At 45.0% G+C, this 27,752-nt stretch overlaps 2 protein-coding genes across 2 annotated transcripts in view; both read right to left on the reverse strand.

Moving 5' to 3' along the window:
* nphp4 (nephronophthisis 4) overlaps positions 1 to 27,752 on the reverse strand; it is a 425,525-nt gene that overhangs the window by 103,396 nt on the left and 294,377 nt on the right. Inside the window, exons 12-15 of the mRNA XM_079525926.1 lie at positions 26,694 to 26,840; positions 20,042 to 20,199; positions 14,253 to 14,444; positions 6,469 to 6,662 (exon numbers count right to left, since the gene is read on the reverse strand). Coding sequence (XP_079382052.1) covers positions 6,469 to 6,662; positions 14,253 to 14,444; positions 20,042 to 20,199; positions 26,694 to 26,840 — 691 coding nt within the window. The remainder of the gene's footprint in view (positions 1 to 6,468; positions 6,663 to 14,252; positions 14,445 to 20,041; positions 20,200 to 26,693; positions 26,841 to 27,752) is intronic.
* On the reverse strand, positions 1,284 to 2,615 carry LOC306941910 (zinc finger protein RFP-like; the record flags this gene model as incomplete). The annotated part of the gene is made up of 2 exons (XM_079527548.1): positions 1,284 to 2,011; positions 2,564 to 2,615. The coding sequence occupies 2 exons, from the start codon at positions 2,613 to 2,615 to the stop codon at positions 1,284 to 1,286; spliced, it is 780 nt and encodes a 259-aa protein (XP_079383674.1).

Below are 27,752 nucleotides of genomic sequence, written 5' to 3' on the forward strand. Positions count from 1 at the left end.
CATGAATATATATAATTGTCTTAATGCAACTTGTATTAGCAGAAATATCAAACGTTTGTGCAAGTATAATGGGGGACTCTCTGAAGTATAATGGGGGAGGATAATATGAAATCTCCCGGAAAAACCCCAGGGCTTCCACCAATATAGACGTGTCCAATTGTGATATCTGAGGCATTGACTGCCCCACACACACACACACACACACACACACACACACACACACACACACACACACACACACACACACACACACACACACACACACACACACACACACACACACACACACACACACACACACACACACACACACACACACACACACACACACACACACACACACTCTGAACATTATGTCCCGCTGGGAGGGTTGTGGTCGGGCTAAATGGTGCATTTATAATCGCCGCCCTTTATCCAAGGCGCTTTACGTAGACTGTGCATTACATTCATCCATTCACACACCGATGCCGGAGGAAACCATGCAAGGCACCAACCTGCACATCGGGAGCAATTAGGCGTTCAGTGTCTTGCTCAAGGACACTTTGACACTAACTCTGGGGAGCCCGGGATCGAACTGGGAACCTCACAGTTCCCATCCAGCTGCTCTAACGGCCACTCTACCCCTGAGCCACTGCCACACTGGCCTAGCAATTCCAGGCGCATACCACATAGGTAGCCCCGGTCCCGACGTTCCCAAACGTTTTCATGTCAAGGACCCCCAAATTGACATTTATTAGCCTGCGGACCCCCATGTGAAGAATATATGCCAGGGACCCCCATAGGAGAAGAGGTTTGTGGCTCTAGCAGTGATTCTAAAACATTTAAATTTCAAGGACCCCCAGTTTGACAGGCATTAGGCTATGGACCCCCATTTAATGGCATTTCTATCTCTGGGACCACCAATTTATATTGTAAAATCAATGTTAATTTAACTCTGAGATTGTACCCTAATGGGTCCATTTGGTTCCATGTGTACACTCTCTGAGTTACAGACCCATAAGGATCCATTTTGGTTCCTAACTATCATTTAGCTGGGGACCCCCTGGAACTCCCTCAAGGACCCCTGGGGGTCCCTGGACCCCACTTTGAGAACCAATGATATAATCCTTAACACTTTTTCCTTATTTTTATTTATCTTTTCTCCTTTTTTGCATTAATGCACAGGAACTATAGCTTCATTATTTATTTTAGTTTATTGATGTTTTTCTTCTTTTTTTCCACTTGATTTTGCATCAGTAGACTTTAGTTAGCCTATATGAAATATAAACAGGATTTATGTTTAATCATTTACTGGAGACTGGAGACATGTTCCCACCGTCCTCCCTGAGCCCAGCGTCGATGTTGACAGGAGAGATGATCAGAGGAGCAGAGTTTCTACCACCAGCATAGAAGAATGGATATAGTCTCTCAGTGAAGGAGCAGCCAGTGAAAGAGTAGAGATTTACTCTGGTCTCCACATCATAAAAGGAGACCAGACCCTCCTCATAATCCACAAACACTCCCACTTTCTGGAGCTCCGCTCTTACAGGGAGGAGGTCAGCAGGGTCAGCAGCAGCCTTGTACACATTTCCATTCATCAAGATTATAGTCCAGAAACCATTGTTGGGACGTCCCTTCCTGTTGATGGACTCTCTGGCCACTCCTATTGTCCACTCAGTCTTCCCTCCAACCTGGACCTCATAGTAAAACCTTCCTGAGGAGAAGCTTTGTTGTCCTAAGACACAGACACAATCAAGGAATCTCTCTGTGTTGTCAGGGACATTATTCTTTACGTTTCCACTAGTCACTTGTTTTCCATCCTCAGACAGGATGAGGTATGGATGTGCTGTATCAGGGTCCAGAGTAACATCCACCTCATATTGCTGGATCCTCTTCAGCTCAACATCACACAGCTGCTTCTTCATCTCTTGACTGAGTGTCTTCTCCAGCTGAGACACAGCTGTCCTCACTGGCCCCACACGTGAAGACTGATGGACATTGACCTTTGCCCAGTCCTTGGTGGGTCTCCACCCTGTGTTGTTAGAGGTGAAGTTCTGGAGGAGGTGGAGGTGGTCTTCAGTGTGTGAGAGCTGTTTCAGCTCAGAGCTTCTCTTCTCTAACTGAGTGACTTCCTGTTGCAGATCTTCAATGAAGTCTTCAGCCTGTTTCTCTGTTGTTCTCTGCTTCTCTTCAATCACACCAATGAGCTCAGCCTGGCTTCTCTCAACACAGCTGATCAGAGCAGTGAAGACCTGCACACTGTCTGCTATCACTGTGTCTGCATCTTTCCTGCTGAGCTCTACTGAGCGTTTGACCTCCTGAATCTTCACTCGTCTCTCCTGGATCATCTGCTGGATTTCAGCCTCTGTCTTTGCTTCATATTCTTCTTTCAACTTGTTGCTCCTGAACTGTTGAACCATCTCAGAAATAAAAGTATTGACAGATACGTCTGGCCTCGCATTGAAGATCTTTGCACACAGTGGACACTTGCACACATCACTAGTGTCCCAGTAACGTGTGATACAAGCTTTGCAGTAGTTGTGTCCACACGGAGTGGCGACTGGATCAGTGAACACATTCATACAGATGGAACACAGGAAGTGCTGTTCAGACAGAAGACCGCTGGCGGACGCCATTTCTACAGCGCTGAGAATCAAAGTGAAAGTGGAGGAAGCGTCAGGTTGAAGTGGTGAGAACTAAGTGCTGTCATGGAGAGAAACACTGCTTCTCTCTAAACTCAGGGAGTGACGGCCGTCCTTTATATAGAGCTCTGATGGATGCTACGTCACATCTCGCTGATGTCACCACGAGTCACGTGTCTACATATCCATATATGGAGTGGTTTTACATTAGCATGATGTCATCAGCACTAGACGTCTCTGCCGGCTCCATATATGGAGCTCCAGATCAACCCAACGCCCAAATATGGAGTGTCAATACTCAGTGTGTAACCGTGGCAACCTATCAAATGCCTAAATATGGACATACCGGGTTTGTTTATGGTTATGTCTGAGTCAGAGTGCCGTGACCATTAAAGACTATTTTAATATAGGACTACTGGCCTACTTGGAACGATGCAAGTTGGAAATGAATGCCCCGCCCAGTTATTATGTCTGTTCCTGTTATGCCCATATATGGAGTTCTTTGTCAGGCATGCCCAAATATGGAGTCCATGCAGATCATTGTGGACTGGACTGGACTGCCTCTTTGAAGCTTTTACAGGTCAGGAAGCTTCAGTCCATTCTGGAGTTTGACTTTTACCTTGATTTTAACCCACAATCTGTTTTTAGGGGCGCTAGCCCCTCCTATGCCAAGCTTTGTGTGTCTGTGAGTACCGCATAGCGATGATTTGATTGGCTGAGCACCGCATAGCGATGATTTGATTGGCTGAGCACCGCATAGCGATGATTTGATTGGCTGAGCACCGCATAGCGATGATTTGATTGGCTGAGCACCGCATAGCGATGATTTGATTGGCTGAGCACCGCGTAGCGATGATTTGATTCATTGGCTGAGGGCTTAAAAAGTGAGGATAAAAAGTGAGGACAGAAAAGTGAGGACGCCAAAAGTGATTGGCATATGATGATGCATGATGATAAGAGCGCCCCTCACTTCAAAAAGGCCCACTACACAGAAACTGCCCTGCTGGCAGTCACAGAAGCACTATACATGCTGCCCAGGCTGCGTCCCACTCTGCTGTCCTGATTCTCCTAGACCTATCAGCAGCATTTGACACAGTGAACCACCAGCTGCTCCTAGACACCCTAGCGGATCTAGGCATCGGTGGGACGGCACTGAAGTGGTTCTCCTCCTACCTCACCGACCGGACCTACCAGGTTTCCTGGAAAGGTCTGCTATCATCCCCCCGAACCCTCCAAACTGGGGTCCCACAGGGATCTGTACTTGGTCCCCTGCTTTTCTCACTGTACACTAAATCCCTTGGCACTATCATCTCTGCTCACAATATATCATATCACTGCTACGCCGATGACACACAACTGTTTCTATCCTTCCCCCCCTCTGCCTCTCAGGTGGAAGAGCGCATCACTGCATGCCTGGCTGACATCTCACAGTGGATGTCCTCCAACCACCTCAAGCTGAACCCAGACAAGACTGAGCTTCTCTTCTTCCCAGCTAAGTCCTGCCCTATGCGGGAGCTAACTATTTCCGTAGACAACGCCCTGGTAACGTCTGTCCCAACAGCCAGGAACCTTGGTGTTGTCCTGGACAGTCAGCTCTCGTTTAAAACTCACATCACAGCTGTCACTCGATCCTGCAGGTTCACACTCTATAACATACGACGAATTAGACCGTTCCTCACCCAGGAATCAGCCCAGCTCCTAATCCAGACAACAGTCTTGTCAAAACTCGACTATTGTAACGCCCTCCTTACTGGCCTACCGGCATGTGCACTTAAGCCTCTCCAACTGATCCAAAATGCTGCAGCTCGCTTGGTCTTCAACCAGCCATAATTCTCACATGTCTCCCCCCTGCTCCGCTCCCTCCACTGGCTCCCGGCCGCTGCCCGCACAGAATACAAAACCCTGATGCTGGCATTCAAAGCAACCAGAGGTATGGCTCCCCCATATCTTGCAAGTATGATTGAACCCTACAAACCATCCCGCGCACTCAGATCAGCCAATGCAGGGAAGCTGGAAGTACCCTCACTAAAAACGCCGGGACAACGCTCCACCCGTCCCAAACTCTTCTCCCTTCTGGCTCTAAAACTGTGGAATGCACTCCCCGTTGCAGTCAGAACTGCAGCATCACTCCCAATCTTCCGCCGTAGTCTGAAAACCCACCTTTTCAGACTCCACCATGGCCCATAGCACTTACCCTACCCCCTTAGACAGCACTTTTTTAGACTTAGATAGCATTTGATACAGACTTATAGCATGTTATGTAGACAGCACAATAATTGCATTGTATGTAGTCATAGCACTTCATAGTATATATGTACAGCATAGTATAGTTTATATGTACAGTGTCATTATATAGATATGTTCTAGCTACGTTCTTAGCTTACGCATGTTTCTTGATAAATGCTTTTTATATATGTGATGTAGTCCCATGCTTTTGTTCTTGCTTAATGTAAATCGCTCTGGATTAAGAGCGTCTGCTAAATGCCTAAATTGTAACTTCACACAAGTGTGATTTCTGAGGGGCGCTAGCACCTCCTATGTCCAGCTTTGAGGGTGTGTGTAAACACAAAGATTGAATGCCATTGACAATGAATGGCCAGATTTGAGTGTTTGTGTAAACACAAAGACGAAGATGAGGACGTGAATTGTGATTGGCCAGAATGAGATGGTGTAAGATGATAAGAGTTGATACTTCACACAGGTGATTTTTTTAAATATCACAGACAGACAAACTGACACACATTACTGACACTACTATTACTTCTCCCGTGTGTGTGTGTGTGTGTGTGTGTGTGTGCGCGCGCGTGCGTGCGTGCGTGCGTGCGTGCGTGCGTGCGTGCGTGCGTGCGTGCGTGCGTCAGTAACTGGTCGAGCATACTATGTATTCATATTATGTATATACATACTATACACAGACAGACAGGCAGACACATAGAACGATATAGATATGCTCAACGTGCTCAGAGAGGCAGACTGAGGACAATCTGAATCAGGGCGTCTATATTTAGCTGGCGGCAGTACAGGGTGATATACGACTGTGTGTCAGCGCCGAGAGAGGTGAGCCACTATCTATCATCCTCCACGGCACGGTGTCGAACCCTTACCGGAGTGGAGGCTGTCGTCCTTGTTGAGGGAGGCCAGGACACAAGGGCAGTGGCGTGCTGGCGTTCTTTTGGCAGTGTTGATTTGGTCGACTAAAACTATGACGAAACATGTTTGTCGACTACCTTTTTCCACTGACGAAAACTAAATGGAAACTAAATGAAAACGAAGCTACGATGACAAAAACAAATAAACACTAGACTAAAACGTTAGGAAGGGACTATAGTGGACAAGAGATCCAGTATACGTCATTTTGCACTTGGTTGCATGCTGAAAATAGCCGATCTACAAGCTCACATCGCGTCGCAGCGCGACGTGTTGTAACACTAAAACATTCCAGGTGACTAAAATGTGACTAAAACTAAGTGAAAACTATTCAAGAGACAAAACTTCCAGACCCACAGGAACGCCCAGGGTTCTGGTGAGCCGCCCCGCGTCCGAAACGGTTGAGAAATGACAGAGTTACCGTGTGGGGGTCCCTCTACTGTACTGTACTGTACTGTACTGTACTGTACTGTACTGTACTGTACTGTACTGTACTGTACTGTACTGTACTGTACTGTACTGTAGCTCAACAGCTGTTGGTACTCTAAACAGACATAGGGACAGACAGACAGACAGACAGACAGACAGACAGACAGACAGACAGACAGACAGACAGACAGACGAAAAAGCGAAACATGCGGAAATATAGCCCTATATATCTATCGTCCTCGAGGGCATGGGACCCTTACTGGACCCTTACCGGAGTTACAGGTGTCGTCCTTGTTGAGGGAGGCCAGGACGCAGGGCAGTGGCGTGTTGGTCTTTCTGGGAGACTTGTCCTTGGCGGCGGTCAGTAGTTGGAGCTGCTGCGTGGTCACCGGCGGGAAGCGGTAGAACTGGAAGGTGAAGTGGACGCTGTCGGGCCAAGCGGCGTCGGAGCGAGACGTCCCGATCCTGTCAAAAAGTTAAGATCAATTATTTAATCACAGATTCTAAGAGGGTTAATTAGTCCCGATACTTGATTCTGATCAGATGGTTTCTGATAAGACCAACATACTAAAGTATTGGAAATACTCGAGTAAAGTACAAATACCTCAACATGGTACTTAACCCATTTAGTTTTATCCAAACAATTCTAAAAATGTTTTCTAAATCCTGACACGTTTTCTGAAAAATGTTTCTATGTCAGTCGTTCTCAAAGGAGCCCCAGAATTATCTGTATTTTGGCCGCGGACCCCAATCTCAAAATATGTTGTTCCAGGGACGCCCCCAGAAGCAACGATTTGAGTTAAAAGCGTTCGCTCTGAAAGAATATATATTCAAAGACATCCACCACATTTTCACGATTTTTCAAAAAAAGCAGACCGTGAGAGATCTGCTATTTTTTCAACAGCTAAAGTATAACGTAATGCTTAAAACACCAAAAGGGGTTCCAGTACAGTACTTACATTAAACCATTAAACCACTTGATATCCTTCGTGTACAACCATGCAGGCTAATAAGGCGGCCTTGTTTCCCTGAGCAATTTGCACACGTTTTCATTCACAGTACGTCTACTGCTACACTGTAACGTTCTCTGTAGGCTTGGCACCCTACAGGGTGTCGAGGCAACCATCTATGGGCTTTTATCAGTCAGACAGACAGACAGACAGACAGACAGACAGACAGACAGACAGACAGACAGACAGACAGACAGACAGACAGACAGACAGACAGACAGACAGACAGGGGCGGCGGTGGCTCCAGTGCCTGGATGGGGGGAACCGCAAGGGGGGAACCGCAAGGTTGCCAGTTCGAACCCGGGTTACTGTCGAAGTGTCCTTGAGCAAGACACTGAACCCCTAATTGCTCCCGATATGCTAGTTGGTGCCTTGCATGGTTTCCGCTGCCATCGGTGTATGAATGTGTGAATGGGTGAATGTAATGCACAATCTATGTAAAGCGCCTTGGATAAAAGGCGCTATATAAATGTACCATTTACAGACAGACAGACAGACAGACAGACAGACAGACAGACAGACAGACAGGCGCCATGCTGGAGGCTGTATATAAACAGTATGAAGGACGCTTCTTGACAGCTTTGTCTTCCCATTTGCGGCACCTGTCATCGCATCTCGCAGGGGTCTCCCCCTCACGTTCGCTCACTGCATGGGAGCTCTCTCTCTCTCTAGCTCTCCAGGGCTGCAATGAAGCGACGTAAAACCGTATATGCTACTTAGCAAACGGTGCGGGGGGTGAGAGGCAAGTGGGCTTCGCTGTGGGCTGTGTGGAGGAGGAGGGGGGGGGGGGGGGGGGGGGGTTGGTGGGATATATGCTGTCTTTGTGGGTATTACTTCATAAATATGATGAATAGTCGTCGGGGGGAGGGGGCGGACTGAGTGCGGAGGCGTGCGGCGGCGCAGCTCCCGTGGCGAGCCCGGAGACTCCCGGGACGAACGGTGTAATTCCTGCCGTAATTATCAATCTTGTCTTCTGTGTACAGAATGAATATTAATGTAGCTTCTCTGTGAAGATGGAGCGCGCGCGGGAGCCATTTTGAACCCCCAGAAATATACAGAGAGGGCCTGATTGACTTCGAGGTCACACTCCTCTTGCTCTGATTAGATTCCGCTCTGAAATCGCTCGTCTCGGATTGGTCGATCCCCGCTCGTGCGAGGGGGGGAGCTTTTGGGGGGGTGGCTGGCGTGCATAGTGTTTCCCGCAAACGCCTATTCCGCTCCGCTCGTTATCTAATACGCAATGATTGATTGCTAATCTGCTCTTTCCGAAGGAACGAAGAAAAAAAAGCAATCCTTTTCCGTCGCTAATCTCACTCCGCTGCTAATTTATTCTGCAGTGAGTCGAGGGCCGGCTCGGCTGGACCACCCGGAGTTTGAAAGCGTGCGTGCGTGCGTGCGTGCGTGCGTGCGTGCGTGCGTGCGTGCGTGCGTGCGTGCGTGCGTGCGTGCGTGCGATCACACTCAGAGGGTGGTTTTGGATGGAGGAGGAACAGACTATAGTGCTATAGGAGGTTATTTATTTTAATGACAAACACAGTCTTCTCTCCCAATAGGAGTCCCATTCACCAAGGATCACATTAAATGGTTCCCAAAAGTGTGAAAAGGATATATTTTAGCAAGTATATATTATACCACTTTGACTGCTGGGTGTGCAGTGGGGTTTTTGGTCCTCTCTGCAGATATATAATAGGCCTAACTGCATTTCGACACGGCTCTGGGTTTTTTAATGCGATGCCAAGTCATCCACACATGAATCATAGGTGGAGCGCTGCTGAGCAGGCGCCTTTTCAATCAGCCTCATGATGGACGGTCATCTTTAACCCATTTTGACCTGAGATCAGATTCTAAAAGTGATTTTTCAAAAATAGCAGACCTACAAGCTCGTAGCGCGCCACTCGGTGGCGCGCTACGAGCTTGTAGATCTGCTATTTTTCAATAGCTAAAGCATAACATAATGCTAACACCAAAAGGGGTTCCCGCCCAAAATGGGTTAAGAAATGATTTTAGCCACTAAATCCTATACAGCGCTCATTTTAATTATTGGTTATGTAGCTGTAAAACTGACTGATGGGGCATCTATGCGGATTGTGTGGGGGAATAAATATTAGATTTTTTTTTGTGTTCGTTTTCCGGGAATTGCCATTGCTGAGTCGTTGCGTGTGGCTGGCGTGATTTGCTCTACTTGTGTTAAAAACATTTTTAAAATCATAAACATTTGCCACTCAACACTTTTTTTTTGCTGAGAATATCACACTTACAGTAGCAGCGCAACATTAATGCACATCAGAATAAATCACACATAACAGTCTGGATTCATCACACATGTGACTCTTTTTGATACAGAGACAGTCATGGCGGCAAGACTAACTTCAGGAGAGGAGAAAAACTGATTTATTTTTGTATCCAAAATGAGTTAATAGCACAGGCAGACTCTTCACATACTAGAGCATGTCTGAAATAAATGTCAGAGCTGAAATCGATATGTAAATATGAAATAAATGCTTAAACATGTAGCTAGGTCTAATGTTAGAGACCACAGAAGTGAACCTTTCAAGCCTGTTTTCTGCAAGACATTACTCTATAAGCCATATCTCCATAACTGGTGGGTCAAACTGAACAACCAATATGTCAATTTGAAGCTATGATCCCCTGCTTTCATATGACATGAAACGAAAATTAAAATAATTCAATGACTTGGCCTCGGTCAGAAATGGTCACATATGATCGGAGGTAGGCATGTAACGATATATCGTATATCGTGATATATCGATATTATATCCCGACGATATGTATCGATTTATTAAAAATAATTTAATTCGATTTTCAAAAAAATAGGTGTGTGTGGGGGGGGGGGGGGGGGGGGGGGGGCTAGTGTGTGATATGAAATGTGAGCTGTAATCATATTCCATCATATTCACATGCTTTTGGAGAGAAATGAGACAGACTCCATGCAGTCACTTTCAGTAGTAGAGGCCTGCAGAGGGGAGCTGTATGTGTCTGACTGTGCCCAGGTGATGGTCGTTAATTGATGCTCATTAATACATCAAGGAAGGCAATTATGTTTCTGCACTTTCAAATAGGTCTACATCTATCCTAAGATGCCACATGTTAACTTGAACTAGGTTTAAACAAGAAAGCTTGTTTACAGTTGTTGCACAGAAATTAAGTAATTTTACATGAAAAGTAATGCTACTTTTGCAAAGTAGTTAAATACAAATGGTGGGAAAAAAACGATTTTTCGGTCATTTGTCTGGAAAATAATTGGGTGGAAAATAGTGAAAAATCGTATTGTGAACCTCATATCGTGATACGTATCGTATCGTGAGTTGAGTGTATCGTTACATGCTTAATCGGAGGCATGGTGGGAGTCCAGACGTCTTGTGATGTGTATAGGAAGGAACGAGAGGCAACTAGAGAGCCTTCATATTCAAGGGCAATTCTCTTTTTTCAGCATTTGACGGACAACCATTTGATGAGATCTATAGACTTTCTGACCCAAAACTAAAGAATGCTGTTATCGTTGGATAGGATTTTGTCCACAATTATCCATTCTCTAATTATGTAGACTATACTTGTAAATTAAGTAATGCAGATGTTTAACAATGATGTGACTCTTGAGTGCGTAAAATTAAGCCTAATGGACAACGAACACTGTCGAAAACTGAACACCGAAAACCAAAATCACAGTTCTCAATACCCAGCACCCCCCCCCCCCCCCCCCCCCCATCCCTCCCGCACCCTCAAAAAGCACATGACATTAGGTTCTATACATGTGGGGGTGGAATTATACGGTGAGCCAGTGATGGACATGACAAATCGTGGGGGGGGGGGGGGGGGCTTTATCGTGTGGCTGACAGAGATTATGAAGATAGAAGGGGCACAAAGAGGGTGTGTCAGCATGGCCCCCAGCTCCTCCAGTGTCAGCCTTTTTTTGACAGACAGGATGATGGCGGCGCGGGAGGTCTCTCTGATGTGATGTACCGTTGACAGGACGGCGACCGTTGGAGTGCGAGGTGGATTGTATTCGCGGCGGGGTGCGCCTGATATGTACATTACGTTGAGGGGATGATTGGCGGGACTCGCATTCGTTGCTCAAGTGTGCCAGTGTCTCGGACCGGCGGTGTCAGACAAAGTGCAGGGCGGGGCGCCGTGCTTGGCTGTCATGTCAAACCTAAAGTGCATCTATCTATGCCCACAAATATAGCTAGGAAAAGCCTGTCACGTCATCGCCGAGTGAGATGTATGTCAGGGGGAAAAGTGCAGACAAATCACAAAATCACAGACTCCTTATTTCTGCACACAAAGACATGCTTTCCTGATACAGAGCCTCGGCGACTACAGAGACTGTGCAGTCTCCATTAGTTAGCATTCTGGGTGGGAACCCCTTTTGGTGTTTTAAGCATTGTTATATTTTAGCTATTGAAAAATAGCAGATCTACAAGCTCATAGCATGGCACCAAGTGCCGCGCTACGAGCTTGTAGGTCTGCCATTTTTGAAAAATCGTTGAAATGTGGCGCAAATCTTTGAATTATATTCTTTCAGAGCGAACGCTTTTAACTCAAATCTTTGCTTCTGGAGGGTCCCTGGAACAACATATTTTCAGATGGGGGTCGGCTGGCCAATTTCATATCATTCTGGGGGTCTTTGACATGAAATAGTTTGAGAACCACTGACATATAGAATGTCATGATTTAGAAGACATTTTGTAGAATAGTCCTCAGGTCTATAAATGGGTTAAACACCCACCATTCTGACTTTTCTAACCCGGCCAGTGAACGCCCTTCGCCGTGACACCTCGTGAATACAGAACCTGGCATTTTCATTTGGTCTCTCCTCTCGTAAACACACGACGAGCTATAGATCCATTATAGTATATAGCGAACTCCCAACGAACATGTTTCAACAGATTGCCAGGCCGGTGGAGGTGCTTTGCTCCCAATCAATATGAGCCGAAGGCGGGCGGCATCAGCACTCGCTGCACGGGGGGAGAAGAGCCTGACATGAACCCGCCAAGGAGCTAACCCATTCTGTACGGGAACCCCTTTTGGTGTTTTACCTGAGCATTATGTTATACTTTAGCTATTGAAAAATAGCAGATCTACAAGCTCATAGCGCGCCACCGAGTGGCGCGCTACGAGCTTGTAGGTCTGCTATTTTTGAAAAATCGTAAAAATGCGGCACAAATCTTTGAATATATGTGACCAGATTTGACTGAGAGACTGCCATCGCGCAAATTCCAGCTTTTCACCAGAGGAGAAAAACTTACTTTTTTTTTTCTTTTTTCAAAATGATTTAATAGCATAGGCAGACTCTTCACATACTAGAGCATGTCTGAAATAAGTGTCAGAGCTGAAATCGACATGTAAATATGAAATAAATGCTTAGACATGTAGCTAGGTGTAATGTTAGAGACCACAGAAGTGAACCTTTCAAGCCTGTTTTCTCAACTCGCTGTTTCTCTGCAAGACATTACTCTATAAGCCATATCTCCAAAACTGGTGGGTCAAACTGAACAACCAATATGTCAATTTGATGCTATGATTCCCTGATTTCATATGACATGAAAAAACGAAAAAAAGTCTCTCGGCCAAATTTAGTCACATATATTCTTTCAGAGCGAACGTTTTATTTTATTTTGACGTCAGGCCTAAATGGGTTAAGTGCTGATAAAAAAGTACTCATGTTGTACTTGAGAAAAGGTATCGATACTGCAACTGCAATACTTGCAACTCATCCGTTACAAGTAAAAGCCCCGGAATTCTAAATTTACTTGAGTAAAAGTCCAAAAGTATTGCCTTCAAAATGTACTTTGTGTACCAAAAGTCGAAAATGCTCAGTGTGCACAATGTCCAGTTTTACGTTTTCAAATGTTTAAAACATCTTTTGAAAATAGCAGATGCGCGATGCGGCGCATTGTAAGCTTGTAGATCGGCTATTTTCAAATGGCCGAAATGTGTTCGGCCATTTGAGCCAGTTAAGTGGATAATCTATGTTTTGTGATAATAATCAACGTAACTAGTAAGTAAAGTTTTCAAATAATTGTAGTGGAGTTAAAGTACAATATTTGCCTCTGAAATGTAGTGGAGTAGAAGTAAAAGTGCTGAAAATTTGACGCACTCAAGTAAAGTACAAATACCTCAAAACTGTACTTAAGTACAGTTATACTTTCCACCAATTTGTAGAGGAGGCTGAACAAACGGTCAAAAAGCACACGCACATCTCTACCTATAGGCTGGGTGCTGGATCACATCTCTACCTATAGGCTGGGTGCTGTATCACATCTCTACCTATAGGCTGGGTGCTGTATCACATCTCTACCTATAGGCTGGGTGCTGTATCACATCTATACCTATAGGCTGGGTGCTGGATCACATCTCTACCTATAGGCTGGGTGCTGTATCACATCTATACCTATAGGCTGGGTGCTGGATCACATCTCTACCTATAGGCTGGGTGCTGGATCACATCTCTACCTATAGGCTGGGTGCTGGATCACATCTCTACCTATAGGCTGGGTGCTGGATCACATCTCTACCTATAGGCTGGGTGCTGGATCACATCTCTACCTATAGGCTGGGTGCTGGATCACATCTCTACCTATAGGCTGGGTGCTGGATCACATCTCTACCTATAGGCTGGGTGCTGGATCACATCTCTACCTATAGGCTGGGTGCTGGATCACATCTATACCTATAGGCTGGGTGCTGGATCACATCTCTACCTATAGGCTGGGTGCTGGATCACATCTATACCTATAGGCTGGGTGCTGTATCACATCTCTACCTATACGCTGGGTGCTGTATCACATCTATACCTATAGACTGGGTGCTGTATCACATCTCTACCTATAGGCTGGGTGCTGTATCACATCTCTACCTATAGGCTGGGTGCTGGATCACATCTATACCTATAGGCTGGGTGCTGGATCAAAATAAAGTCATAGAGAAGAAATGAAAAATCCGCACACCAATAAATGAATGCTCCCAAAATATCTTTTACTGAATGGTAAAATACTTTCCACCAGTGCCTGCCTGGTGAGCTCACCTGGAGAAGGCCAGAAACTGGAAGACCATCAGATTGCCGCTCAGGGGGTCTGCCTCCTCGCGCTGCGGGTCGAAGTGCGTGGGCTCCGTGGGGTCCAGGACCTCCGCCACCTCCCCGCTACGGCCTAGGATGTCTGGGAAGCCGGCCGAGTACAGGTGGGCCAGGGAGCTCCGGGAACTGGCTGAGCAGGAACTGTTCAGTGAGGAGAATCAGAGACAACAACAACATGAGTAGGAACTGTTCAGTAAGGGGATTCAGAGAACACAACAACATGAGTAGGAACTGTTAAGTAAGGAGAATCAGAGAACACAACAACATGAGTAGGAACTGTTCAGTAAGGAGAATCAGAGAACACAACAACATGAGTAGGAACTGTTCAGTAAGGAGAATCAGAGAACACAACAACATGAGTAGGAACTGTTCAGTAAGGAGAATCAGAGAACACAACAACATGAGTAGGAACTGTTCAGTAAGGAGAATCAGAGAACACAACAACATGAGTAGGAACTGTTAAGTAAGGAGAATCAGAGAAAACAACAACAACAACGAGAGCATTCAGTCAAAGTGGTGGTTTTCACACGGTGTGTGCCCCGATCGGGCAAGTCAAACAACCTGAGGCACCCAATGGGCATGGTCATGTCATCGCGAGACATGACCAAAGCATTTCCGGGGGTCCCCACCCAGCCAAAAACATTGAGAACCCCTGGTGTCGTTGGCTGTATTGAAATACTACTACTAGCACTGAGAGAGCCAGAGCACGCGCTGCTCATTCGTTATACATTAACTAAACTGAAAAAAGACCTGAGCGAATGTTATTTTTGTCCACCCTAGTGCTCCAAGCAGGGAGGAAGGGGCTGTGATTGGTAACATGGTTAGTGTCCATGCTCCCCCTCCCAGTATTTTTTGTCCCATAAGTAGCTGTAATTGGAATGATTTCCCTCGCGGGCAAGACAAGAATTGGGTATATACATTATGAAGAATGTGGGTTTGATTCTCTTTGCCTCGTGCCGGTAAGAGCACTGCATGTTTCACGTCGCAAGGTGGACTTCCCAAAATCCGGGCGAAGCAGTTGTAGGTTTAGGGGGAGGCGAACGGAACGCACATCATGGATGTCAGCATTATCTGTCAAAGTGTCGCAGAGAGAATGCTTATGTTTGGGAAGAGGCTCCACGACGGGTGCCAAATTGCTCCCCTGGGGATTTTCCAGCTATAATTGGCAGTTATCTCTATCCCATTAAGACCTGAGACCAGATTCTACAAAATGTCTTCCAAATCCTGACCGTTTTTCTGAAAAACGTATCAGTGGTGGTGCTCAAACGTGTTCATGTCAAGGACCGACATAAATTAACTGTATTTGGCCACGGACCCCCATCTGAAATCATCATGTTCCAGCCAGGGACCTTCCCTCGTAGCGCGGCACTCGGTGCCGTGCTATACGAGCTTATAGATCTGCTATTTTTCAACGGCTAAAGTTTAAAATAATTGGTTAAAGTGGTTAAAAGCTATAAGGGTGAGTGACACAGATGTGTCCTCAGGTTGGAATGGGCTAATCACAGTGGCCACCTGTTTCTCTGAAACCATGGCAACAGTCATAACTTATAGTGGCGCTCGGGTGAGAAAGAAACCTTGTATGTACAAAAAGCATTACTTTCCAGGAAAACCACTGTGGGCGAAATGGCAACGGAATTGTAATTCTGTACATACACGCCTAGAAAACCCCAAATAATCTGTACATATGACACTACTACTGTTTTGACCGGGATGGAGGCGTGTCTTTCACTTGTACGGAAGTGCTATTTCACCGTGGCTGATTCGGGCTGGGTGAGTTTGGGTTTAACGGTAAATTCAGTTTATTCAGTGATTTCACTTAATTCAAATATCACTGTAAAGTAACTATGTACATTTACTTAACTCTTTGAACGCCCGTTCCCATAGGGGGCAGTAGGTACCCTGTGCCAGTGAAATGCATGACATAAGCAGAGAAGCGTATGTCAAAAGCCACAAGGCGACACAGATTGGTTGGAATGGGCTAAACACAGTGGCCACCTGTTTCTCGTGAGATGTGATGTCACGAGGCATGACCATATATGGAGGCGTGATGTCACGAGGCATGACCATATATGGAGGTCTGGGTGACTAACTGACGAACGGGAGATTCAGGTCAAAACGATTAAATATGAAGATACAAGGTGTCTGCCCGACATCAACGTCATATTACCAGTGAGTACATGTACAATTTTGTATTAAGTTAAGTATTTGTACTTTACTTGAGTACGTCAAAATATGTCCTGTACTTTTACTTCTACTCCACTACATTTCAGAGGAATATTGTACTTTTACTCCACTACAATTATTTGAAAACTTTAGTTACTATATAGTTACTTTGTAGATTAAAAAATTGCTTAGAAAACATACATTAACCACTTCAGCCCTATTATACATTTCGGCCATTTTAAAATAGCAAAATCAACAAGCTTGCGATGCGACACATTGTGAGCTTGTACAGTAGATCGTCTATTTTTCAAAACATTTTGTACACATTTTTAACTTGTGAATTGGGACCTTCTGCAATACAAGTACATTTTTGATGCCAATACTCTCGTACTTTTACTCGAGTACATTTTGAATTCGGGACTTTTTCCCTGTAACGGAGCATTTCTACGTTGCCGTATTGATACTTTTAACTAAGCAAAACATGCGAGTACTTTTTTCCCCACTACTGCTGAGTCAGAATGCGTCACAATGCGTCACATTGTCAGACAATGTGACGCATTGTGACGCAGTTAAGCTTGTATAGATGGGCTATTTTTGCTACTTCCGTCGCATCACTCATTAGACGGAAATAGGGCGTTAATTTGAATTGAATAAACTCAAAACGATTAAATATGAATTGATACAAGGTTTCTGCCCAACATCGACGCAATATATATATATATATATTTCCCATGCTGACGTACAATACTTTGTGCACGACAAGTGGGCAAGGGGCACAGATGGTGGTCTCAAAGTGCAGGAGGAGGAACATGAAGGATGGCGTTTGGTGTTATTGGGACACTGATGAAAGATTAATCACCGTGTCCCGCTTGGTAAACAGTACATGCCCCAAAATGTCACACTGGAGGAGGATTTAAGCCTAGTATACGTCCTACGTCAAGCTAATTAGTGGATTTATTATTTTATTTAATTTTGTATTTAAGGCGACGAGGAACGAGGGAGACATTATCGAGCGAGCGAGCTTCAGCCCGTGGCTGCATTGATTTCACACTCTCCCTTTCTTCCCCCTTTTGCCAAAAGTGATATCTTAACCCATTGGGATCTGATAACTGATCCTATACAAAATGTCTTCTAAATCATGACAGTTTTCAGAAAAAACCCTGTGTTTCTATATCAGTGGTTCTCAAACTATTTCATGTCCAGGACCCCAGAATTATATGTATTTGGCCATCTGAAAATATGTTGTTCCCCCCCCCCCCCCCCCGAGAAGCAAATATTTGAGTTAAAAGCATTCACTGGGAAAGAATATATTCAAAGATTTGCGCCACATTTTTCTTTCTTCAAAAATAGCACATTTACAAACTCGTAGCGTGGCACTCGGTGCCGTGCTATGAGCTTGTAGATCTGCTATTTAGGTTTTAGATTAATGTGGTTAAAAGCCATAAGTTGTCATAGATGCGTTCCTGTCCTTAATGGGTTAATTCAGTCCCGATGGATTAACATTCAAGCATCATTTTCCATTTCAAAAGGGGTGCCACCATCAGATATGCACCGCGACTTCAATTAAATTAAACTTCTGTGAAGTTCATTGTTCTTCTCAATTAAGTGGGTCATTCATTTCCGCACTGAAAACGGCTTAAATTGTGTGTGGTTCGACTCCCAGTGAGGCAGAGACTTTTGATCCATGCAGGCCTGGATCAAAACATGGGGATTGGGAGACAGTGTCTGTGTCAGACTGTCTGCAGATATATGTCTGAACTGACAGAATCCCTTGTTTGTGAGAAGCTGTGTCTGTTTACTTTCTTTCTTTCTTTCTGTCTTTCTTTCTTTCTTTCTTGCTTGTTTGCAGGGCATCATCATTTGGTGCCCCACATCAAAGAACTCTGCAACATCGCTGTTACCACGATGATCATCTACTCTCCTATCCTTAGCAGACATGTAATTTCTGAACGTGTTATTGTGTCGCAGTGATTACATCCCAGTTGACGGATGATGTTATACAGCTGGGCTTAAAGAATGTTTACAATGGCAAGGCCATTACTCAAAACAGGCACTTAACGGGCTGACAAAAATATTGCCTCGAATTGGCTTCGGGCGGAACACCGCTGCCTATTGACTGTATATACTGTCTGCATGTTCCCAGAGCACACACTGCCAATTAGTGAGACAATCGATCCCAGCAGATAGCCACACACAGTGGAGCAGATAGCCACACACAGTGGAGCATTGTGGCCTAATGGAGGCCTGGTACAAGGCTGTGAGAACACATCAGATAAATCAGGAGCATGTTAAAAGCACGCTCAAAGCACACATTACTCACTAGTGGCTTTTAACCAGCACGAGTGCCTTTAAGAGCCACCTATCGCTTTCCTCTGAACATCGGGTTGGAGTTGTTAAACAGTATGTTTGTTGGCCAGGATTTACTGGCTGGCACGCACGTACATACGCACGCACGCACGCACGCACGCACGCACGCACGCACGCACGCACGCACGCACGCACGCGCGCACGCGCACACACGCACGCACAACGCCAAGTTAGATACTACCGTATGCATGATTTATGCGTTTCATTCAACACTGACAGCAAAAAAGGGTCAACATGGCCCTTCCTTATATTTTGTACAAATTGGGAACAGTGTTCTGTTTTGTAAGATCTAAAGGCCAGACTGTCCGTCTGCAGATGCAGAAAAACAAAAGAAAAACACTCGTACGACAGAAACTGTACAAGATGCCATATGTGTGCATCTTCTGCTAGACACTTTCAGGACCTCGTCTTGCCTAAAGACGAAGTGATGAGTCGTAGATAATGTCATACACGACGTATGCCATATAGAATGACCACATGAAGTATGAGAGAGCTACATTTAAATCAGTTGCAATGCGCTTTTTAATGACTCGCCTATATGCAAATATCAAAATGGGGTGTTGTAAATGAGAAATATGAGCTTGCATGAAATATCATATGCATGAAAGAAATATACTGTCCAAACTGAGACATGAGTTATGAATCAGGAAAGACTGTCGGCCCCCTAAAAAAAGTGAGTGACACGAGTCGAGGTATGCTGTGGTATAACTATCCTAACTACATTGTAACTTTGTAACACAGGTTATTTTTCCCCCTTTACTGAAAAGGTGCAGGTTTTTTCGGACGTAGAAGGTTGTTCCACCCAGCAGCGACGAGTTTCCCGCCCATTCTGGGCGGGAAGCTCGTAGCGCGCCACCGAGTGGCGCGCTACGAGCTTGTAGATCTGCTATTTTTGAAAAATCGAAGAACGACTGACATAGAAACATAGCTTTATCAGAAAACTGTCAGGATGTAGAAGACATTTGAAACAAACTGTCAGGATGTAGAAGACATTTATAGAATCTGATCTCAGGTCAAAATGGCTTTTAACCACTGTGGGTCCTTGACATGAAAAGGTTTGAGCACCAGTGCAACCACTGATATGTAATTTCAGAAATTATATGTTATGTCAGGATTCAGAAGAAGGTTTTGTCCACCCCGACAGCGAACAGGTTGTTTGTGTGAAAGGTGTGGCTGAGGTCGATGTGTGAGCCTCACCACCCACTAACCTGGAAACGTGCATGCCCAGGCTTATGACAGGCGCGTGGACGGGGGTGAAGGGCAGCTCGCTCATGGCGTCCCCATCGATGGACGTGATGTCGACGCCGTCGTCATTTGGCATGAGGTCCACCTCCAGGTGGGCGATGTTGCTGGCAGCTGGGTAGGCCTGGAGCCGAGACGAGGAGGACAAGTTAGTGGTTAAAACCAGGGAGGCATCGATGTTATCGGCCCACATATCGGTATTGGCCGCATTTTGCCGTTATACTGTAGGTCAATATCGATATCGGCAAATAAAACATTGACATGATGGCAGTAGCCGATGTTTATCTGTTGTTGATAAGTATACATTTTGCGGTCGCTATAGTTGGTGTCATGGTGTGTTGTTGGTTATCTGCAGCCTACCAAGCTGTAGATTCTGAACATTTATTCCTTGTATTGAGATGTAGGGGTTGCGAGACATGGCCAAAAAAATTTCGGGGGTCTCCAGGCAAAAACGTTGAGAACCCCTGGTCTAACTAGTGTGTGTTTGTTGTCGCATATCACTTTATATGTATTATATTTTGTTAAAGATGGAATCCCAGCTTTGCCAGGTGAGATATTGTGCGTATATGAGCTTGAGGCAGTACTACTTGTCAACCTGTAGGTATATATAAATGCACCATTTACTATTTAAAGTACCAAAAGTAAAAGTACTCATTATGCAGAATGTCCCATTTAAAGTTTTCAACTGTAGGCTATAATGCTTTTTTGAAAATAGCCAATCTACATGATCACAATACGTCGCCGAAATGTTATAATATAGGGCTGAAGTAACTAGTAACTAAAGTTTTCACATAAATGTTGTGGAGGTAAAAGTCGTATATCTTGATCCAAAATGTACTGTAGTGGAGTAGAAGTAAACGCATTGGAAATTGGAAATACTCAAGTACAGTAACAGCTCAAAATTGTACTCAAGTACAGTACTTACAGTAAGTAAATGTACTTAGATACTTTCTACACCTGCATACAGTACGTGCTTCACTGACATAAGTTCCATATTGCACAATATTCATCAAAATATGATGAATATTATAAGAGGGGTCAAGTGTTTGTGATGTTTGTGTTATTTGGTCGTTGACTTTAATTGTTCCATCTGTCGTATCTTTGCTCGTGTGTCGGCCTCGTCTCGTCTGGCTCAAGCCTTTTTTCATTATCCTAGCCTCTGTTCCGTTTGATTATTCTGGGAGTCTTTTAGAGAGCCAAAAAGAGAACATAATGGTATTTATAAAGGGATTAGCCCATTTTGGGCGGGAACCCCTTTTGGTGTTAGCATTATGTTATGCTTTAGCTATTGAATTTCTTTTGAAAAAGGGGCCGCAAATCTTTGAATATATATTTCAGAGCGAACATTTTTAACTAAAATATTGGCTTTTGGGGGGTCCCTGGAACTACATATTTTGAGATGGGGGTCCATGGCCCAATAGAGATAATTCTGGGGGTCCTTGACATGAAAAAGGTTGAGCACCACTGACATAGAAACATGTTCTTTTTCAGAAAACTGTCAGGATGTAGAAGACATTTTTAGAATCTGATCTCAGGTCAGAATGGGTTAATAAGACGGACAATCATCATCATCACCATTGTTCTGCAAGAAATGGCAGTGGACCAATTTGGCGTTCATATCCGGTGGCCAACATTAATCCCCTCGTATTACCGTTGACATATGCGTAACCTAGCGAGGTATTAGCGCCCATAATTAGCCGTGGAGAGTTAATGGGTGTCATTTTCCAGCTGGGGGGATAGTCTCTCTCCTGGGTCGTCGTTGTGATGTATGGGGGGGCCTGTTCGGTGGCGATGGGGGGGTTGAAGACACATTACGGGGGCCGTTCTCTATCAACCGCATGGCTAATGACCTGGACCAAAGTCACACGCTGCAGCTACATGGCTACGGCAGCGCCGCGCCATAATGAACCACGTTCCTTTTCCCTGTGATGAAACAACCTGCGATAACAATAACCCCTTTAGACCCGAGGAGGACGCCTCATAGCTTTTAAAAAACACTTTTAACCGTTATTTTAAAGCTTTAGCTGTTGGAAAAATAGCAGATGTACAAGATCATACCGCGGCACTCCAAGCTTGTAGATTTGCGCTTTTTTGGAAAATCGTGAAAATGTGGCACAAATCTTTGAATATATATATATATTCTTTCCCAGCGAACATTTTTAACTGAAATATTTGCTTCTGGGAGGTCCCCTGGAACAACATATTTTCAAAAGGGGGTCCGTGGCGAAATACACATAATTCTGGGGCCCCTTGATATGAAATAGTTTGAGAACCACTGATATACTGTAGAAACGCTTACGTTTTGATTCAGAAGACATTTTGTAGAATCTGGCCTCAGATCTCAACGGGATAAACTAATGGGCCAGGACACGGAGGAAGCGTCACGCGGAGGCCTGCGCCGCGGTGTGAAATGAGAATGACACCAAAAGTAATGGCTTTACACTTTGCGTGAACCCGTTGCCGTCACGCCAACGCCTACTGTATGTCGGAGTGCGTTCCCATACGGTGACATACTGTATATGGATGCTGTGCGCAAGGGCGTTCAGACGCAGAAAACAAGGACACATTTTATTAAAGAATAATTTTCTTCACAGCCTGTTATACCTTGATACTGGTATATTGAGTATGAAGTGTCTTCTGCTTTGGCTCTCAACCTTTTTCTTTTTTTTTGCAATCGGCTGCCGTATCAAATGGTCCGATGGGAGGGAGGGCCGCATCATGCATTTACAGTAGTATGTTATGAATATGATCAGTCAGTCAATTGTGTTGTTGTGGCCCAGAGCCATACGACAACTCCGTTCACTTCATGGGGCCAGTCCTCTTCTACATTGGCGAATAGGGACGCCGGCAGTTTACGGAATGCATTGGAGTCTATGGGCTTGTGCGAGTAAATGGTAAAATGGTAAATGGTGCATTTATATAGCGCCTTTATCCAAGGCGCTTTACATAGATTGTGCATTACATTCACCCATTCACACACACATTCATACACTGATGGCATCGGGAACCATGCAAGGTTCGAACTGGCGACCTTGCGGTTACCATCTGGAAACTCTACCCCTGAGCCACCGCCGCCCCCGTACATGAACCACATGACCGGGCTGTTTTCTGCCCCCTCAATGTCGCAACTCTGTCTCTATACTCTAAGGCTCTGTTGTGGCCTGGATGAATGGAACTAACGTACCGGTAGTGTTTCCTCAGTTCCTATTCAGCAGCATGATAGCATCACAATGAACACTCACTTTTAACAAAATTCATTTTTGATATCTTTCTGTCATCACATCCAGTCAATACAGCCTCTTGTCCCCACTCAGTTAACTTCGTATACAATGGAACAATGCTTTGATTTCAGTCTGCCATCGTTATCAGCTGTTGGTATGAAAACAGAGCTGATAGGGAGAGGGAAAAGTGTTTTTGCAGGAGAGAGGGCTCAATGAACTAGGTGAACACATGTGGTCTAAAGGTTCCAGCCCCATCCCAACAGCAGCGTGTCCCAGATACAACAGGCAGCCGCTGGATCTTGTGACTTCGACGTCACTCCATCGCCCCAACGCCATCGCTTCCCGGACCAATCAGGGGCTGCCAACCATCCCCAGCGTCCTCCAACGTCGGTCCTTAGCGCCCTCTATACCGATATTGACGTCAGACTTCGGTGCTCTATATGTACGGTGCTGTGTGTGACACCCACGCGCAACTAAATATAAATTCAGCTGGAATTACTGAAAGAAGACCAAGTCCCCGTGGAGAGATCCCACAGTAATTCAAACAGCATAATACACACATGGAAACGCTTGATTCACAGAGTCCATACTGCGCCAGCAGTTTGCTGTCCACATGTCGACTGCAAACGAATCAAAGAGGCACGCCAGGCGCACATGTAAGTAGGTTCAAACATCAATGATGAAAAACACTCGGGCTGAACCTTCACACCTTCCGTGCTGCTGCCCTATAAGTAAGTAAGTAGCCTTGCCGAGCCATGAGGCCCACAGGGCAGGTGGGCTACTTATGACGCAGGGACTTACCCCCAATTCAGCCCTTGATGCTGAGTGTCAAGCAGGGAGGCACTGGGTCCCATTTTTACAGTCTTTGACTTTGGTATGACCCGGCCGGGGATTGAACCCCGACCTCAGGGCGGACACTCTAACCACAAGGCACAAGGGAACCCCTTTTGGTGTTTTAAGCATTTTGTATATTTTAGCTGTTGAGAAATTGCAGATCTACAAGCTCTTAGCGCGGCACTTGGTGCCACGCTACGAGCTTGTAGATCTGCTATTTTTGAAAAATCGTGAACATGTGGCACAAATCTTTTAATATATTATTCTATCAGAGCGAGCGTTTTTAACTAAAATCTTTGCTTCTGGGGGTGTCCCTGGAACAACATATTTTGAGATGGGGGTCGGCGTCCAATTACATGTAGTAATATTTGGGGTCCTTGGCATGAAATAGTTTGAGAACCACTGATATAGAAACATGGGTTTTTCTGAAAACTGTCATGATTTAGAAGACATTTCGTCTAAATGGGTTAGAAATTAAAAAAAAATCTTCTAAATCCTCCAGTTTTCTGAAATAAATATTTTCACGATTTTTCAAAAATAGCAGACCTACAAGCTTGTAGAGCTTGTAGATCTGCTATTTTTCAATAGCTAAATTATAACAATGTTTAAAACACCAAAAGGGGTTCCCACCAAAATAGGTTAAATGGATATCGATTATTTTGTATGATCGATCAAAGGGCCACTTCACCCCTTTTGCAACCAGATCTTATTTTAATGATGAAAGAAACACTTTACCTGGGGGTTTTATGTGTTTTTTTAGATATTTTATATCATGCATGTTCATGACCAAAAAGTGTCATGAAAATGTGGTCTCGATCACTTCCTTCCTGGACTACAAAGCCACACCTCCATGCAGCCTCCCCCCTCTCCACAAGGAGGGGCGGTGCACCAAAGCATTATGGGCATTGTAGTAATCCAGCAATCCAGTCAAACCCTATAGTCAAATACACAGACTTCATAATTCTTCTGGCCATAGGGTGCACATTTCTGCTGTTAACACTTTCAGCGCCACCTGCTGTTCATTTGAAATGTCCGCAGGCAGCCAGCTATATCCCCTATATAGGCGCCATTCTATTACCGCCAATACAGCCCAATACAACGAGAGGAGGAGCAAAAACTTTTTCGAGCAGCAGCCGACATGTGTTAGGTTTCTTAACACGATGGGCGCCAAAACGCCTCGCAACCCGTCAGATGACGGGTTAAGATTTAACCCTGGAGGTCGCCGAACCTGTCAGATGGCGGGTTGTATAAGGGTTATATCAATACCAAGCAGCCTGAAGCTCAACACTAACCTTCCGTGCTGCCCAGGCTTCTAGACAGCGCCTATACGTTCTTCCCATTGTGAGGATCAATGCGCGCGCCTCCCATAAGGATCCACTCATTGTCGTTTCTTTGTTGCTCGTTTTCTCCAAAAAATACTCCAAAGTTTTGTTTTAGTCCAAACCGCCCGGTGTTCAGATGTACATAAATAGTGATTTCTGATCGCATCGCGCCAGCCATGTTACCACTTAACTACTACAAATACTATTAACATAACATTGAGTGACTGCAGTTTCTTCCAACGGTGAAATAAATGTCCCTTTAAATCAATGGGTTGGATTAGCTGTATTCAGACCATTGTGGATCACGTCAGAGAAGTTGTCAGTCACAGACTGTCTGGTGGCAATTCCTCATGATCCGTTTCCCCAGATAAACAAAGAGCCTCATAATTAACACTAAAATCAGACCGATTGTACAGTACACCATTTGCATAATTATACCAAGTCTCACAAGGACGCTAATCGATAAACCACAAGGACACGTTTTATGAACTGAAGGTGAAAGGATGAGGAAATGCATCGTAGACAAACAACCACTAATAATGACATTGTTGGACTAGGCTGATTAAAACAGTTTCTTCAGGCTATGTGTTACATTATGTGTTACATTACATATTACGAATATTATTAAAACATTGGACAACTTAAGGACACAGAAGCGGCCTTTGTGCACAGAATTGAAAAGCAAAGTCAGAGAATAATGCTCCTTTTGATTAGAGAGATGAAAAGGATCGACTCTCTGCACCTCCAAAAACAGGCCACGGTCTACAGTACACGTGTGTGTGTGTGTGTGCGTGTGTGTGTGTGTGTTGTGGTGTGGTGTGGTGTGGTGTGGTGGGTGCGTGTGTGGGTGCACATGCGCGTTCCTGTGTGTGCGCGCATCCTTACGCACACGTGTGTGTTTGCCTGTGGGTGTCTGTTTGTATGCACGTGCATGTCCTCACATCGGCAAGTCATGCATGCGTGCATGAAAATACACATCGTGGGCTCCTCTGTGTCTAATAGTGCCTGTGTGTGCGTATGCGTCCGTGGGTGCGTGCACACGTGCGTGGGAGCGTGTGTAGGAGAGAGAGAGAGAGAGAGAGAGAGAGAGAGAGAGAGAGAGGGAGAGGGAGAGGAGAGAGAGAGAGAGAGAGAGAGAGAGAGAGAGAGAGAGAGAGAGAGAGAGAGAGAGAGAGAGAGAGAGAGAGAGAGAGAGAGAGAGAGAGAGAGAGGGTATACGGTATACGGGGGTGGGATCTTACGACATGTGACAGCTGGTGGGCCGATGCCAACGGGGAAGGATGGAGCAGAGCGGGAAACGGCTGCTGTTGCCATGCCAACGCGGCCGCGCTGCTGGAGTGGCTGATGGTCGGGTAGCGTGAAGTAGCAGCCAGCTGAGACAGAGAGAGCTGTGGAGAGAGAGAGAGAGAGACACAATGCACAACCAGGAACCATTATTAAAGATGTTTTCCAGTTTTTCATGTGTTTATGTGAGCTGACAGTACTTCATTAGATCCCTTGGTGTGGTTGTTATGTGCAATGATGTCTTCGCTAGCTGTGGGTGCGGCTTCAGTTCAGTGTAGATCATCACCATCACCACCCACCAGGAAAACCAGGCATACTTTTTTTTTTAAATATACATATTTTTTGCCTTTTTGATAGTTATTAGTGAAGATAGACAGGAAAGTGGGAGAAAGAGAAGGGGAGAGACATGGAGCAAAGTTCGTCATGAACGGGACTCGAACACGTGATGCGCTATCAGGCCAGAGCCTATATGTGGCATGATGCGCCTGGACCGCTGGGCCAGTGGGCGCCCCAAACCAGGCATACTTAATGAACTGGTGGGCGTGTCATTAAAAACGACATTTTAACAAATACTGTATACTTTTTTGAAGAAAAAAAACGTCCTCCGTATAAAAAGAATAATACCTGATTAGGGTGGAAAAAATCACGGCACTCCAACACCACATTAGCCCAGTGGTTTTCAACCATTTTCACATCAAGGTTCATTATATCTTCGGCATTTGAGCCACGGACCACTGATGAGATTTTGCCTCTCAGATATTTCGATATCGTTGGATACGATTTTGTCCACAATTCCATGGTTTATTGACACTTATTGGCGCTGGTACCATAGGAGGCAAATGTTGATCAAAAATAACAATTATTCTACATTATCTAATCGTGTAGACTTCTTGTAAATTAAGTTATGCAGATGTTTAAAAAATAATTGAACTCTTGGAGAGTGTACAATGAAACCAAATGGACCCGCAAAGGAAGGTCTTACTAGGGTCCATTTGGTTACCAACTCTCCATCATGT

Source organism: Electrona antarctica (genome assembly GCF_951216825.1).
Source record: "Electrona antarctica genome assembly, chromosome: 2".
Lineage (NCBI taxonomy): Eukaryota > Metazoa > Chordata > Actinopteri > Myctophiformes > Myctophidae > Electrona > Electrona antarctica.